The 16,744-nt window shown below is 41.2% G+C and overlaps 1 protein-coding gene across 1 annotated transcript in view; it reads left to right on the top strand.

Annotated features, from left to right (window-relative positions):
• Positions 1-6,245: 6,245 nt before the first annotated feature.
• Positions 6,246-16,744, top strand: part of slc27a6 (solute carrier family 27 member 6) — a 30,037-nt gene continuing 19,538 nt past the window's right edge. The window contains exons 1-2 of the mRNA XM_068706103.1: positions 6,246-6,813; positions 12,187-12,396. Coding sequence (XP_068562204.1) covers positions 6,327-6,813; positions 12,187-12,396 — 697 coding nt within the window. The 5' untranslated portion in view covers positions 6,246-6,326. The remainder of the gene's footprint in view (positions 6,814-12,186; positions 12,397-16,744) is intronic.

Genomic DNA, 16,744 nt, shown 5'->3' with positions numbered 1-16,744 from the left:
AATTCAGCGGTTGCATCCTCCGGAGGCTGCGTGTGTAGACCGGTTGCGTTACAGCGGCTGCGACTACTAGGCTGCCCCATTTCGAAGACTCCTTCAAATGCAGCCTTCTGCTCCCAGATTCGGGAGCTTATAACATCATATGTTTGTTAATAGTAGTAGTAGCGCATTAATGCAGTTTAAAAAAAAAATGCAATACACACCGCTGATGCTAGCAAATCACCCAAAGAAACGGTGGAGGGAGGCTTCGGCAGACTACGTTGGATGCAGTGTGTGGGAGAAGTATAGATAAACAAAAGCAAGACAAGCTAACAAACGCCACAGAGAAGTGGATAGCTACAAACTGCAGGCCGATAAGTATTGTGGAAGATGTCAGTCTGAGGAACGTTCTTAGGATCGCAACGAATGACGGCAAGTTTGAGACTCAAGGCCCACCATCACAAGAATACATGAGTTGTATGAAAAGGAGAGGACTACAAAAGCGACGGTGTTACGACGTGCACCAACTGTTGCTCTCACTGGAGACTACTGGACATCGCTGGGTAACCGTCATCACCTCGGAGTTACGGTGCATTATATTGATGAACAGTGGGAGCTGCATTCACATGCTCTGACTGTCATGAAAACAGAAGACAGACATTTTGCTGAAACGTGCATAAAATTGTAATGTAAAGTACAGAGGAATGTATAGACTATACACAGAATGAACAGCTGTAGAATCAATACAGAATGTAGAATAAAAAAGAAGATTTAAATATGCTATGATACATACAGTGAGGACGATATAAAACATGCAGCAATTACAGTAGACACTGCAGGTAAGAGTATAAGTAAAAAATAGATTTGAAACATGTATCTATCTAAACGTTGAAGTCAACATATAGGATTCTTAGAGGACTGTGCTTTCTGAGCACACTTTGCATGTCCTTTCAGAGTTCATGGATGTTCCCATGGAAGCTTCATCCTGTTTGTTCTGTCTCCCTCGCCCTCACTTGTCTTATACACTTAGAAATGAGGGAAAGAAGAAAATAAAGTGAAGAGGAGGAGAATACAGAGCGAAAGGAAGTTTTGTTGCTTAGGTCATTATGAAACATACAGAAAAGATAAGATTTAATGATCACAAAGACAAAACTCTTCTCATCAATCAATCTAACCACAACCAAAATACTTCAAAATGTTACAATATTGAATCTGTATATTAATGAGTGGCAATACACAACTGTAGTCTGACCTTTCGAGCTTGTCCTCTGGTGAGAAGCCTCTGGGCACATCAGGTCAGTAACCCATGCTTGGACTGATGCCAAGTTTAGACCTTATCAGACAAAGTTGGAAAATGGGCTTCAATAAAACCATTGCTCATATTTTCTGAGTCATAGCGGAAGACAACTGACGCAACATCTGGGATGCCCACACAACTGTAACAGGTCGTTTCTTCATGCCGAACCATTAGAACAGTGTGCTGATTGCTAAAGCTGACATTAGCATGCTGATTTTGTTGATCTTGTGCTTGGGTTAACTCACAATACACATTAGAATCAGCCTTTCTGTGAGTTCAGAACCTGCAACTTTTATTTTAACACCATACGGATCCAACACAAGGTGGCTGCTCACACTGAACCCCCGGTCGAGGCAATTCTAATGAAGTTTATTAAAACAACAAAAAGAGACAAAGACAGCATTACTTTGTGCAAGTCTGCAATGAGTAGAAATTTAAAGTAAATGAGTAAAAATGTAGCCGTGGCTGTCTGGAGAATGTAGACCATGCATCACAAAGTGACTATCATGGTCACTATCATGGTCACTAGCATGGTTCTATCCGGAGAATAAAAAATCTTCAGAAATTTTTTCTGACGGTCGACGGTGACTCAGTTGAACGTTTACCGTGCTTAGTTCACCAACATGTGCCATGCATGTAAATGGCAATGATCTTCTTCAAAAGAGGAAGCAAGTGTGCGTTTTTCCACGCAAAGATACTCCGGTCCAAGACAAAAAATGTTTAACTGCAGGGCACAGAGGAGGTCTGCACAGTGTTTGGTTCCAATTGAATAGGTTTTTTCTTCTCTTTTTAAACTCCATTCAAGCCAAAATTCAAACTACTGACAGTGCAGTCACAGGTCCATTTCTCTCACAAGGAAAGGAAGTCGAAAAAAAAGATTTTAAAAAAAAGATGAAATAACTTAATGAAAAAATAAATGAGGAAAAAAGCATCTGTTTGCCTTTTCTTCTTTTCTATTTGTCTCATGTAGAAGATTCTGCCTTATTGTCTTTACTTGAAATGCAGGCCATAGGTTCATTGTGCTAGGGCTCATTTGATTTATGGTAAAGATAAAGCGCCTTACAAGTGTCTTGTGTCGGTATGTGAAAAGTCTTCCACTTTGAAAATTGACAATATTGACGACTGTGGCTTAGTGTCATTATTAGAGCAGGGTCGTCCTTCAATCAAAGGATCGGCGGTTCGATCCCCAGCTCTGCTGGTCGCATGTTGATGTGTCTTTGGGCAAGACACTTAACCCCAAATTGCTCCCGTAGCTGTGCCTACGTGTGTGGGTGATAGTTAGTCCTGATGGTGGGCATGGTAGTCCCTGCCATCAGTGTATGAATGGGTAAATAATGACAAGTTGTGTGAAAGCGCTTTGAGTGGTCAGAAAGACTAGAAAAGCGCTCTACAAGTACAAGTCCATTTACCATTTACCATTACATGTTGACTTCATTTGTATGTTATAGGACACAATTAAGACATTATGAGGTTTGAACATTTGCCAGGAGGAAAGAACTTTAAGTCTTCAGTATACATGTACATACTGTACATACATTATACATTATACATCATACATGCTCGCGTGGTCCCCCAAAAAAAAAAAAAAAAGTTTAGGTTTTTTTTCTTTCAATTTGAATTACATGGGATGCACACTATGGTCGTATTGTCTTTTCTGTGTTTCCAGAGTTGATTTAAAAATAAATAAAAATATATTTAATTGTGCTTTCTTTGTTAGCTAGGTTAGTGACGTGACGACATAGGTCAGAAGGTCACAGACCGGCGTACCCGCGGCAAACAGGTAGCTAATGTTAGCACTGATTTTTCTATCTCAGAAGCTCCATGTCACAAGAGAGGCTGTCAGGTCTGGCCATCCTTAGCATAGAGAATAAACATGCGCGCAGTTTAGATCTAAAGAGTGTGGTTAAAGACTTTGCACACAGATTTGCTAAAATACGCGCACATGTGTATTCACCTGCAAACCTGTAGAAAGCAGCCTACCGGTGTATCGGCCTATATGTAGGCCTATTTGTTATGTTGCTTAATATATGTTCTGTTTGAGCTGTTTGATAGGCCCTAGCCTATGTTTTTTTATGTTGGAATAAATTTGCCTCAAATGAAAAGCTGAAAGTCCATTATCATAGCATAGATGGAGAATAAAAGCACATGCAGTTCAGAGCGTAAAGACTGCACACCGATTCTATTAAGGGTTAGGGTTGTGTAGGCTATTCACTCTTGCAAGCCTCTAACAGATAGGCCCATTTTACTCTATTGTAATTCTACTGTAGCCTATACTAATATTTGTTCTCTGTTTAAGCTGTTGTTTTTTCTGTTTTAATAAATTTCCCTCAAAAGAAAAGCTTGAGTTTTGATATCTTGCCTATATGGGGGGGGGGGCTCGCAGGGTTATTCTGGGGGGGGGGGGGGGGGGGCCTCACGTGTTTCCGTTACGGTACTGACTGTACTGTATTCTACAGAGAAGGAAAAGTGAACAGACCAGTGAACCAGTTCTCCTTGTATGGCTGCTTTTCTTTGTGTTTCAGAGGGACAAACCTCAGTGTTCAGCAGTTCAGCCTGTGGCTGTCAGTGCAGGTTCTAGTACTTGTTCATAGATGTAAACTAAATATGAAAATAATACAGAAAGTTAGAAGGTGAGGGATACAGATTGTTCTGAAACCAGATCATCATTAACTCCATAAAATGAGCAAGACTTTTATATCGGTGACATGAATGACTTGGTGTAGTGCAGACATTCATTTGCACTGCTCTCCCAGTGGGCCTGACATTTTTGAAATGTTACATGAATGTAGGAAACATTTGACGAGGCCCTTTGGTAAATATGAGGAACTAGAGCCTTTGTGGGATGTTTGGAATGTTTAGCGTTGACATAGAATCATGAAGGACTGCTTAATACAAAGGAGTTGTGAAAAATGTATGTACAGTTCTGACTGTGTTACTCAACTTGGGCACACGTGACAGTTGCATGCCAGCAAATTGAATGTATTCTAGAGACTTGCCGAAAATACTTTTTTTACCCTGCTAGTGGCATGAGCTCACTCAGATGATCACTCCATCAGTCTTTGGACAAAAACGACAAAATATCTCAACTAATGGCCAGACAGATTCTCACAGGATGTTTCCAAATGATACCGGTGTCCCCGTCCTGTCCTCTAGTACCGCTGTCAGGTCAAAACGTCCCTTTATACAGTGAAGAGTGTTTATGTTGGGGTGGTTCTAATGCTTTTCTATAAAATAAAATTGTAAGAGGAGATTTTAAAACGCAAAATGATTGGCTGAATATTTTAGATTATGTTTTATATATTACATGATATATATTTTAGTTAGAACTTCATCCTCTGCCTTCTGATGTTAGCCATCAACATTCGAGCGCTTCTTTTGATCAAAGAAACTTTTTTTCTGTTGCTCCTTTTCCTTGTGCTCCAGAAGAATTGAAGTTTCAGCTGATAAACATCTCAGTGACAGTACAGAACCTTCCCCTCAGACCCAGTGTGTGCTGTCTCTGGAGGAGGTGGAGCACACAGACAGCATTAACCCGCCACAATGCAGTCCCTCTGTTATCTGACTGGTAAACAGAGGAGGGGCTCATCAGCACGCCCACCCACTCACTTCATTTCTAGCTGTCACGTGATTTCAGAGAGACACCTGACAAGTTGCCTCAAGAAATCAGTCATACAGGAAGTGTGGCGAGTTTGCCCTTCAAAATAAAAAACGCTCGTGCTACACAACTTCTATCGCAGAATCAAAACAGAGTAATATTTTGTTTTTATGTTTCTGATACAGGACTGTAATTTTAGTCTACAATAATAAAATTGACAGGACACATCTAATTTTGTAAGAAAATGTTGCTTTTCATAGCATATATTCAACAATGTATATTGAAACATGACTAAAGTAAGCCCCTATTTGTTGCTGAGCCTGTAGTCTTGGTATTTCAGTGACTAAATGAGTCCAATTTTGTCTGGTATGTTTCTCATTATTGTGGAATGCATACTGTTGTGCTGCAAGACATTTCAATTCAATCAATTGTCCTTTTCCTGCCTGCAACTCCTATACATCAGTCTATACCTTGTTCTGTATTGTCTATTATTATCATGGTGGATTAGATTTAAATATTATAATTATTATTTCTTGTTGGAAAGTTGTAAGGCTCAGTCAAAGATACAGATGTCCCGATCATTTTTTTCGTGTGATCAGTACATTTTAATGCTGAGTATCTGCTGATGCTGGCCACCGACGCACTCACCTGCTCCCCATTCCCCCGTCAGTCCTGCAGCCACCAGACCACATCCATCCATTTGCCACATTGACTAGTTTGCATCCGTTAGCTTTCCAGCATGTTTGATCATCATTCATGATTATAGTTTTCTGTTTATAATTCTGTTATTTTACTGTTGGAGAAAAATAACTTTTAGAATGATCAGTTCTTATTGTTTAACATACAAGGCTCCGTGAAGTCTGTGGCTACTGTGTGAAATCTCTTCACACTCGTTATCCTCAGATGTTCCTCGTTTAGCAGTCACTGTGACATTCTGTTACTAAACGTCAAGATGACGTTTGCTTGTGCGGAAGGGGCGAGTTCAAGACATGCCACGTGGCTTTATGCAAATGATTCTGTGCAAACGCACTTGTGTGTTATCCGAAGTATAAATATCAGACTCAGAGACAGACCTCTGAGCAGCCTTGATACATGACTTGTATGTGTTTCAACTATGTTTCCTTCTTGCAATAATTAAATGTCCTGTGATAATTACTTTTACATCGGCTTCGAGTGAATTTCTCTAACATTTACTTATTGTTTGTAATTATTTCATAATCTACTTTTTTTTGTCCGGCCCTGGTGATATTTTGTTATTCTATACCCCTCAAATTGTCTTCTTTTATTTTGAAGTCAGGATTTCTCATGTTCCGGTCACACGTCGTGGGGCTTAACGCTTGTTGGCTGGCCGCTTACATCACGCAGACAATGTTTATCACCTGGACTGGACTAAGTAGCAGAGTATGAAGTGATTGGCGCGTGTCCCCCCCTCCATTTCACTGTCTCACAGCCGCAGACATGACTCTGTCTATGGGATGGCTCTCGGCCCTGGTCGCGGCGTTTTTCTCCGCTCACGTCTTGCAGATGCTCTGCTTCCCGTACTTTTGGAGGGACCTGATCTTCCTGCTGAGGGTGGTCAGGTACGGCGTGAGGCTGGAGCTGTCCAAGCTGACGTCCAGCGTGCGCACGGTGCTGGACCGGTTCATCCAGCAGGCGCAGCGCATCCCCGACAAGCCGTTCGTCATCTACGAGGGACGCGTCCACACGTACCGGGAGGTCGAGCAGCGCAGCAACAGACTCGCCAACGTTTTCCTCGAGAGCGTGAAACTGAGGAAAGGAGACTGCGTCGCCTTGCTCATGAACAACGAGCCCGACTTCCTGTGCGCTTGGTTCGGGTTGGCGAAGGTCGGTTGCTCGGTCGCGTTCCTCAACACCAACATCAAGTCCAGGTCTCTGCTGCACTGCTTCAACTGCTGTGGAGCCAAAACTCTGATCGTTGGTTCAGGTAAAGCTGTCACCTTCACTTGTGATCACTGTGGGGTTCACCATGGTCATCCCCATTCCTCCTGTCTGCTCCATCAGAGCGCACCAATACTTTTACATTTCACTTTATTTAACTCAAACTGTTATTCATGTCTCTGTATCCATCAGGTTTGTTTAGACTCCTCAACTCAGACTGTGTCTGTTACCCAGACACTGGGCTGCAGGTATTATGAGTATGTGGCTTTCACTTATGGCGGTTCTGACCAAGTTTTATCATTCAGTATTTATTTGAATTCTATTTTTTGGACAACTTGAGCCCTGCATGATAATTAGTGCATCATTTTTCTACAGTTCAATAGCTCTGCATTGCAAAATACATAACTTTTTTGGTTCTTATATATATATATATATATATATATATATATATATATATATATATATATATATATATATATATATATATATAATCTGCAGTGGCAGCGCTCTCTGTCCTGCTGTCCACTTGTCAATTGCAACTTGAACCTGGACCACGATGGATCCAGGTCTCTGTGAACATGTGGGCTCAACAGTCACCGACCTCCCGCTGCTTTCATCCATCTTATTTTCCTGCTACCGGGCATCAGACAGCCAGGAGCATGCTGGGTAGTGGAGTAGCCTCAGGTCCTCGCTAGGTTAGCTTAGCTTCCATCTCGGCTCTCCTCCCTCTCCTCTCTGGGGCGGTTTGGTGGCGTTTGGTACAGCAGGCTTGGTTGGTTGGACAAATAAAGACAAAAATGTAGCGACATTCACGGGATCTGCAGCATATACATGCAGCAAGCAGGAATTAAAGGCAGCTTGTCAGATAATTGTAGTGGAGTCAAAAGTACATTTTCATCTGAAATGTCGTGGAGTAGAAGTATAAAGTAGCATAAAATAAAATGCTCCTGTAAAGTACAACTCCCTTACAAATGCACTTGTGTTTTTGACCTGAATAAATGTACTTTGTTACTTTCATCCACTGGTTTATAGTCAACACTGTAACAGAAATGCCTGCATTAGCCCTGTTCTCACTCCTGTGAACAAAAAAAATCTAATTTCAGTCTAAATTCCAGAATGTAAATCATCAATTATCATTAAAGGAGCAATATATGACAATCAGATCCTAAATATAGCAGCAAACAACCACTATTTAAAAGTGGAGTAATGTCTACCTGAGCAGAGAATGGTGTGTGTGTGTGTGTGTGTGTGTGTGTGTGTGTGTGTGTGTGTGTGTGTGTGTGTGTGTGTGTGTGTGTGTGTGTGTGTGTGTGTGTGTGTGTGTGTGGTAATTCGATGTGTCCTTGATGGGCAGGTGGCATCTTGCATGGTAGCCCATCAGTGTATGAATGGGTGAATGGCATGTAGTGACTAGAAAGGTGCTATACGTATGCAATTCCATTCACCACTTACATCTTCTGTCCTTGGATCGGATAGGGAAACATTCCCCAAAGATAACCTTTTTTAGTGCATGTGAGCGTGCACCACTGGCTAGCTCATGGCTCTCATGTGGCGGTTGCAGCTGATCACACCGTCCAGACCAACAACGTCCTCACGGAAGCGTAGCGCCCACCCTCCAGGTTCCCTCTCAGGTAACTGTTAGCTCTGTCAGCACCGTTAGCTACGAGCCGCCGGCTCAGCTGTCGTCATGTTAAGAGCCAATGAAAGGCACAGAATGGCATTGGTATTTCCTTATATGCATTTTCTGTCATAAGGAATGCAAAAATATTGTTTTTCATTGAGACACAATGTTTTATTTTTTCATTTTATTTAGCCATTTAAATCTTCTATAGACACAAACATGTCTCTGGATAGTGAAGGAGGCCCTCCTTTACATCCTCCTCATGTAACCCCACAGTATGCCAGTTAGAGCTGCAACCAACCATTACTTTCCTCAGTGATTAGTCTGTTGGTCATTTTGAATGATTCACTGTTTACAATGTTAGAAAATAGCAAAACTTGAATCCTGATTTTCTAAAACCTAAAATGATACATGTAAATGATAAAAAATGTAAATAAAACGGCAGACTTACATTGGAGAAGTGAGGACCAGCATTGATAAACACCTAGAACTAGAGAAGAAATGTGTTTTTCACTCACAACAGACACAATCATTTTAATCTACTTAGCTGCCTGCACCGGCTTCCTTTATGAATGTTTTGTTGATTGACTAATTATTAATGAATCAATTTATTGTTTCCATACTAATGTCAGAGTATTTGTGGGACTTTGCAATTCAAAACATTAGAGAAGCATATAGCGAGCTTTGTACGTGCTAAACATTTGATACGCCCATTAAATAACATGTAGTTTAAAGTCACATTTAGTTTAAAGTCACATCTAGTTTAAAGACACATGTAGTTTAAGTCACATCTAGTTTAAAGACACATGTAGTTTAAAGTCACATCTAGTTTAAAGACACATCTAGTTTAAAGACACATGTAGTTTAAAGTCACATCTAGTTTAAAGACACATCTAGTTTAAAGTCACATCTAGTTTAAAGACACATCTAGTTTAAAGACACATGTAGTTTAAAGTCACATCTAGTTTAAAGACACATGTAGTTTAAAGACACATCTAGTTTAAAGACACATGTAGTTTAAAGTCACATCTAGTTTAAAGACACATGTAGTTTAAAGTCACATCTAGTTTAAAGACACATCTAGTTTAAAGACACAGTACACTCCTTGATTTTGTTATCATTCCCAGTAGTGAACATCATTCTCCAAATGTCAGGCCAGGTCACTGTTGTTGTTTTCAAACTGTGAACACTTCCAAACTTGCACCCTGCATTAACATGGTTCCATCTGTAATATATGTTGTGTTTTGATGACACAACAATCATAAGTTTTGTTGAATCCACCCGTGTTTGGATTCACATCTAGTTTAAAGACACATCTAGTTTAAAGACACATCTAGTTTAAAGACACAGTACACTCCTTGATTTTGTTATCATTCCCAGTAGTGAACCCCATTCTCCAAATGTCAGGCCAGGTCACTGTTGTTGTTTTCAAACTGTGAACACTTCCAAACTTGCACCCTGCATTAACATGGTTCCATCTGTAATATATGTTGTGTTTTGATGACACAACAATCATAACTTTTGTTGAATCCACCCGTGTTTTACTGGAAAAATCCTGTTTCTACAGTTAATAGGAATCACCACGCTGCAGCCATGTGACAGGATGGCAGATGATTGCTCAACCAAATGATGTCGGTCTGGGGCACTGTCCTCACCACAACCCCAGTGGAACAGGAGAGGGATTCATGGAATAGCTGTGACAGTCAGACACTGAGAGGAGGTGTGGGCACTGCTCCCATAGGAAGTGAAGGACTTGCTATCAAAGCCATACTTTTCTTTCTGACTGATGTCAATCCCTCTTATAAGGTATCTCAGGTATCAACAGAATTTAAGTTCACCAGATTTAGGTGGGAAAGACAAAACAAGACAACACGCTTGTGTGTCTATTTGTAGTGTTGAGGAATCTGACAAAAAAAAGAAACATTCAAGAGCTTTCTCTTTTTCTTAAGCAAAATCAGATTGTAGATGGTAAGAACTTGTGTTGTTGAGTACAATCCCATTCTCGAGCTTATGGTCAAGGGTTATTAAAGTAAATCAGACTCAAGAGCAGTGCTCCCCAACCTTTTTTAAACCATGACGGCCCACATGCCCATCCACACAACGCCCCTATAGTACACATGCCTCCCTTCATCTAAACATGTCCCCAGGGTCTGTTATAAGAATTTATTTTCACAAGCCAACCAAGCAAAGAACATTGAGTATATGAACTAACATATAGAGGACACCCCCTCTAAAAAACAGTTTCAGTTTTTTCTAAATGACCGCCACTCCAATTTAAAATGTATTGAACATAACTTAACAAAAATAGAAAGATATGCCATCAATATCTGTAAAATAAATAATTAAGACAACTTTGCTTAAATTTAGGGTAGCGAGGATGACTACTCCCTAAATTGAATCTAAAAAGTATGCAACAATCTAGTAGGAAGAAGGTTTTTGGGTCCTTTTCATGTTGAAAAAGTGCCTGACGACCCAGGGTGTGGAGAGAGGCTAGCATCTTCTCTTTCAAGATGTCGCAGTACATCTGCAAATTTGTGATGCCATCAATGAAGTGCAACACCTACGTCCCCACAAAAAAACGTTGACAACTTCACTGTGGGGACCGTGCACTCCTCACTGTACTCCTCCGTGTGCAACGCCATTCATTTTGGATGCTGTCCGGTCCAAAAAGATTGACTTTGGTCTCAACGGACCAGAGAATGGAGTCAATGGATCAATTGCCCTTAACAAGCTGTCAGGTACAGACAGCGGAAGAATTGCAACAAAATCAGCAGGGCTCCAAGAACAAGGTCTGCACTCTTTTCTATCAAAAGAGCCATTTTTGAGTCTCATAATACAAGGTTATTTTATTGTGATTGTACCACAGTGTTACACTACGAAATGCAGATTTAAACTATATTATTTATGGAGGGCTGAGGATGAGTTAAGGAGTCACACAGCCAGAGGAAAGAAGCTGTTCTGAGGTCTGGTAGTTCATCAGCTGATACTTCTGTATCTCTCTCCAGATAGCTGCATGGTGAACATGTTGTGTCTGGGTTGGTTTAGTCTTTTCATATCCTTTTGAGCTCTTCTCAGGCTCCTCTTCTCACCAATATCACTGATGCTCAGTAGATATGATGATGTTCCTGGTGGTTTTAATCACCTGCTGTAGAGCCCTCCTGTTCTGGAACATCACATGTTAGTTTGTAATGTTTCCAGTCAGGAAGCTTTCTATTGCTCCTCCGTAAAAGTTTACAAGAACGTGGCACTGGAATTTAGCCTTCTTAAGTTTCCTTCAGAAATACAGCTTTCTTCAGCAGGATGGAGATGTGTGAGGACAGCTTGTTGAGAGCAGCAGGTTGTTCTCTGAGCTCCACCCTGACGGTTGTTGATTTCCTATCTATTTGAAGTCTCAATTGTTGTAACTAGCTATAATTATTACTAATAGGTTTAAATGACCATTAATTCATATGCTTTTGTCAGAATGTAGTAAAGTATGTGTCTAGTCCAACTTTATATAGCTCTGATACACAGTCTGTTAATGTCTGTGTATCACCTTTTGTACACTGTTGCTATGACTCATCCACACATTGAATGACAATCGATATGTTTTCATACCTGGTGGGTTCATCATCTACTTTCAATGTGTAATAGGAGCCTATTTCCTCCACTGTAGCCTCAGCCCCTGCGGAGCCAAAGAGGCATCTCAAACAAATCTTCAGGTTCCAAAAATGGGTCAATGCGGGGTTCAATATAAATTCAAATCATATTCAAAGTATCCTTGTTATGAAATATGGCTTTGCTGTCTCGATCTCCCAGGTTTAGTGGAATGTCTGGACGGCATCCTCAGCAGCCTGCTGGAGGACAACATTCAGGTGTGGGCCATGAAGAGCCAGAGCGAGCACCCGCAGGTGCACACTCTATTGGATAAGATGGATGCTGCCTCCGACCAGCCTGTACCAGCGGCGTTACGTGCCACCACCTCCCTCAAATCCCCCACCCTCTACATCTTCACCTCGGGAACAACTGGTGAGTGTGTGTTGTTTCTACAGCTCGGTGAGGAGTGACATTTGATATCATAGTTCTCTTGTTTCAGTTCGCGCCACTCCTACTAATAATACACTACTGATATAATACTACAATACTAGTTGCTGGCAGTGAATAATGTGTAATTGTAGCCACAGTGTTCTTGTGATAGAGGGATACATGTTTCCTTTTGACAGCACGGTGTCCTCCACAAATATGCTGTATGTAACAATCTTTGTGGGAGCGCTGTTTGAGCACAGAGCCACCCTTCAGCTATGTGGGACTTGACTGGTTCTGTCCTTGGGCTGTTACCACAAGATGGCTAAAGGCAAAACATGGGCTATACTCTCTTTATACTTTTTATTTCAGGCGGCAACCTCCAGTTCTGAAGAGTGAAGCCAATGAGTAATTTTTGTCTTAAAACCTGCATTATCTCTACTGACCAGCAGGGGGCGACTCCTCTGGTTGTATAGAAGTCTATGAGAAAATGACTACTTCTCTCTTGATTTATTACCTCAGTAAACATTGTAAACATGAGTTTATGGTCTCAATCTCTAGTTTCAAGTCTTCTTCAATACAGCATGATATTTATTTAGTAAATTATGGTCCATTTAGACCAGTGATTCTCAACTGGTGGGTTTCAACGTTTTCTCTGCTTTTATTTTGAAGGGGATTTTTTATGCAGCGGAGTTATAGTTATAACAGTATTTGGCGTTAATGCCTTGTAATGCTAATAGACACCCATTTCACAGTATAGAAGAACACCCACAAAGTTTGTTTTCATGCTAAGTTAGCGAAACGCAAGTATGACACAGACTACATGAGATATGGATTTTCTTACAATGAAGACAAAAGAGGACAAACACCTCAGTGTGTTTTGTGCAGCGAGGTTCTGGCACAAGAAAGCATGAAGCCCTCAAAACTGAAAACAAAACACCCTTCTCTCAAAGATAAACCTGTTGAGTACTTTCGAAGACGTCTTCAAGACCTGAGGACATCATAAAAGTGTCTTACTGACCTGCAGCCGTGGACATGGACGTGTTGCATCAATCCGCAGTGGATAAACTGAAAACTATACCTCTGTCAAAGGACACTATAAGTAGGCAAATTGAAGACATGTCGGATGACATCCAACAACAGACAACAGCTTGAATTAAGGCAAGTGGTCATTTTGTATTACAAGTGGACAAATCTACAGACGTAACAAACAAATCAGTTTTACTGGTTTACGTGAAACATGTGTGGGACGGGGACTGACAGGAACAAGAGAGCTCCCTACTACTACGACTGCAGAGGACATGTTCAGCTCAGGTTCAAACTGCACCACCTTTTCATTAAATACATTTGAGACGTTGAAAATTTGGGTCGTGGCTTGTCATTAAGGGGTGATGGTGGGTCCCGCAGCCAGACCAGTTGAGAACCACTGATTTAGACCATAAAGCAGGGTATGCTTTAGGGGCGGGCTTACTGTGACTGACAGGTTGCTGCCGCTACCAGAGAGGTATACGGCGTCTCTACATCACTCCTCTGCATTCCAAATATGGTCACTTCAGTTCATTGGTTGCCAAAAAATTGCTTCATAACGTCATAATGACTAAGTCCACTTCTTATATACAGTCTATGGTTTATTTACATGTGAACACTGCCGATGTTGAACTAGCTTTGAGTAGCAATGGTGTTTCATTTTTACAGCTATTTAATAGGTTTCCTGCTCAGTTATGCCAGTACTGTTTATGTTAGTGTTATTAAGCCTGTGAAGTTATGTACATGTCATTATGTCATTTGCACGCTATAACTTTGTAGCTGTCATTTACTCCATTTTATGTCTGAGGACATATTATGTTAAAATAGCGTTCAGTTATTGGGGCTATCGTGTGACATTTCAGTTTACTAAAATCCTCCCATGAGAATGACGACATCAGTAAAGAGCAGCTTCACTCCAGCAGCCTTCGGTTTGCTCTTGAAGCCTGTCAGCTACAGTGCATCCGGAAAGTATTCACAGCGCTTCACTTTTTCCACATTTTGTTTTGTTACAGCCTTATTCCAAAATGGATTAAATTAATTTTTTCCTCAAAATTCTACACACAATGATAACGTGAAAAAAGTTTGTTTGAAATTTTTGCTAATCTATTAAAAATAAAAAACGAAGAAAGTCACATGTACATAAGTATTCACAGCCTTTGCTCAATACTTTGTTGAAGCACCTTTGGCAGCAATTACAGCCTCAAGTCTTTTTGAGTATGATGCTACAAGCTTGGCACACCTATTTTTGGGCAGTTTCTCCCATTCTTCTTTGCAGGACCTCTCAAGCTCCATCAGGTTGGATGGGGAGCGTCGGTGCACAGCCATTTTCAGATCTCTCCAGAGATGTTCAATCGGGTTCAAGTCTGGGCTCTGGCTGGGCCACTCAAGGACATTCACAGTGTTGTCCCGAAGCCACTCCTTTGTTATCTTGGCTTTGTGCTTCGGGTCGTTGTCCTGTTGGAAGATGAACCTTCGCCCCAGTCTGAGGTCCAGAGCGCTCTGGAGCAGGTTTTCATCAAGGATGTCTCTGTACATTGCTGCATTCATCTTTCCCTCAATCCTGACTAGTCTCCCAGTTTCTGCTGCTGAAAACCATCCCCACAGCATGATGCTGCCACCACCATGCTTCACTGTAGGGATGGTATTGGCCAGGTGATGAGCAGTGCCTGGTTTCCTCCAGACATGACGCTTGGCATTCAGGCCAAAGAGTTCAATCCTTGTTTCATCAGACCAGAGAATTTTGTTTCTCATGGTCTGAGAGTCCTTCAGGTGCCTTTTGGCAAACTCCAGGCCGGCTGTCATGTGCCTTTTACTGAGGATTGGCTTCCGTCTGGCCACTCTACCATACAGGCCTGACTGGTGGAGTGCTGCAGAGATGGTTGTCCTTCTGGAAGGTTTTCCTCTCTTCACAGAGCAACGCTGGAGCTCTGTCAGAGTGACCATCGGGTTCTTGGTCACCTCCCTGACTAAGGCCCTTCTCCCCCAATCGCTCAGTTTGGCCAGGTGGCCAACTCTAGGAAGAGTCCTGGTGGTTCCAAACTTCTTCCATTTATGGATGATGGAGGCCACTGTGCTCATTGGGACCTTGAATGCTGCAGACATTTTTCTGTACCCTTCCCCAGATCTGTGCCTCGATACAATCCTGTCTCGGCGGTCTACAGACAATTCCTTGGACTTCATGGCTTGGTTTGTGCTCTGACATGCACTGTCAACTGTGGGACCTTATATAGATAGGTTTGCCTTTCCAAATCATGTCCGATCAACTGAATTTACCATAGGTGGACTCCAATCAAGTTATGGATACATCTCAAGGATGATCAGTGGAAACAGCATGCACCTGAGCTCAATTCTGAGTGTCATGGCAAAGGCTGTGAATACTTATGTACATGTGATTTTCTTTGTTTTTTATTTTTAATAGATTAGCAAAAATTTCAAACAAACTTTTTTCACGTTATCATTATGGGGTATTGTGTGTAGAATGTTGAGGGGAAAAAAATAATTTAATCTATTTTGGAATAAGGCTGTAACAAAACAAAATGTGGAAAAAGTGAAGCGCTGTGAATACTTTCCGGATGCACTGTATCTATCCATTTGTGTACGGACACACACATCGGGGACAGAATAGTCTTAGCAAACAAAAATGTGTGTTTACAGCATGTTCCTCTGCTCCCAAAAAAATGAAATCATTTTATAAGCCTATAATAGGAATGTGATAAAATGAAATGAATAATTTGAATCATTAACCATGATGGACACAAATTACCATAATTAATGAATCATCTTTTGCACACATCTTCATTATATTGTGGTTAATTTTTAGTAGAAATTATAACTTCTCTATTCAGGATACATTTAGCATCAGGAATGCCATGTAACTAACTTTAGGCTGTTTCTGAGCAACACATCCATCCATCCACCCAACTAGTGGTCCGATAGCCGCCTGTGTTTGTCGTGGTCGTGTTGGTAACGGGTTCCTGAAGGCCTCCTCCAACTTCTCCCCTGTGTGATCCGTCCAGTGTTTGGGGATCTGTGCTTCTGTGTTGTGTTTGACTTAATGCCAAGAACATGAACACAGCGACCACTCTGCTTGAACAGGGAAAGTATGATGATAATGTGATGATTATTTTTTGTATTGCTTAATCTATTCATTCAACTAATGATTTAGTATATAAAATGTAAAAAAATAACAACACGTGCTGCACAGTTCAAAGACATGCATGCTAGGTGTAGGTCTGATGAGCCTACCTTTTTCCCCAGTGCATGCTGGGATAGACTTTGTGGCGAACAAGAGCATTCAGTGAATTAGTTCAACCTCAGGACTACCATA

The sequence above is a fragment of the Cebidichthys violaceus genome, unplaced genomic scaffold (genome assembly GCF_023349555.1).
Source record: "Cebidichthys violaceus isolate CVI_PGR_0920_01 unplaced genomic scaffold, fCebVio1.0.p SCAF_12, whole genome shotgun sequence".
NCBI lineage: Eukaryota > Metazoa > Chordata > Actinopteri > Perciformes > Stichaeidae > Cebidichthys > Cebidichthys violaceus.
Note: the sequence above shows the minus strand (reverse complement) of the source record. Positions and strands in the feature narration are given on the sequence as shown.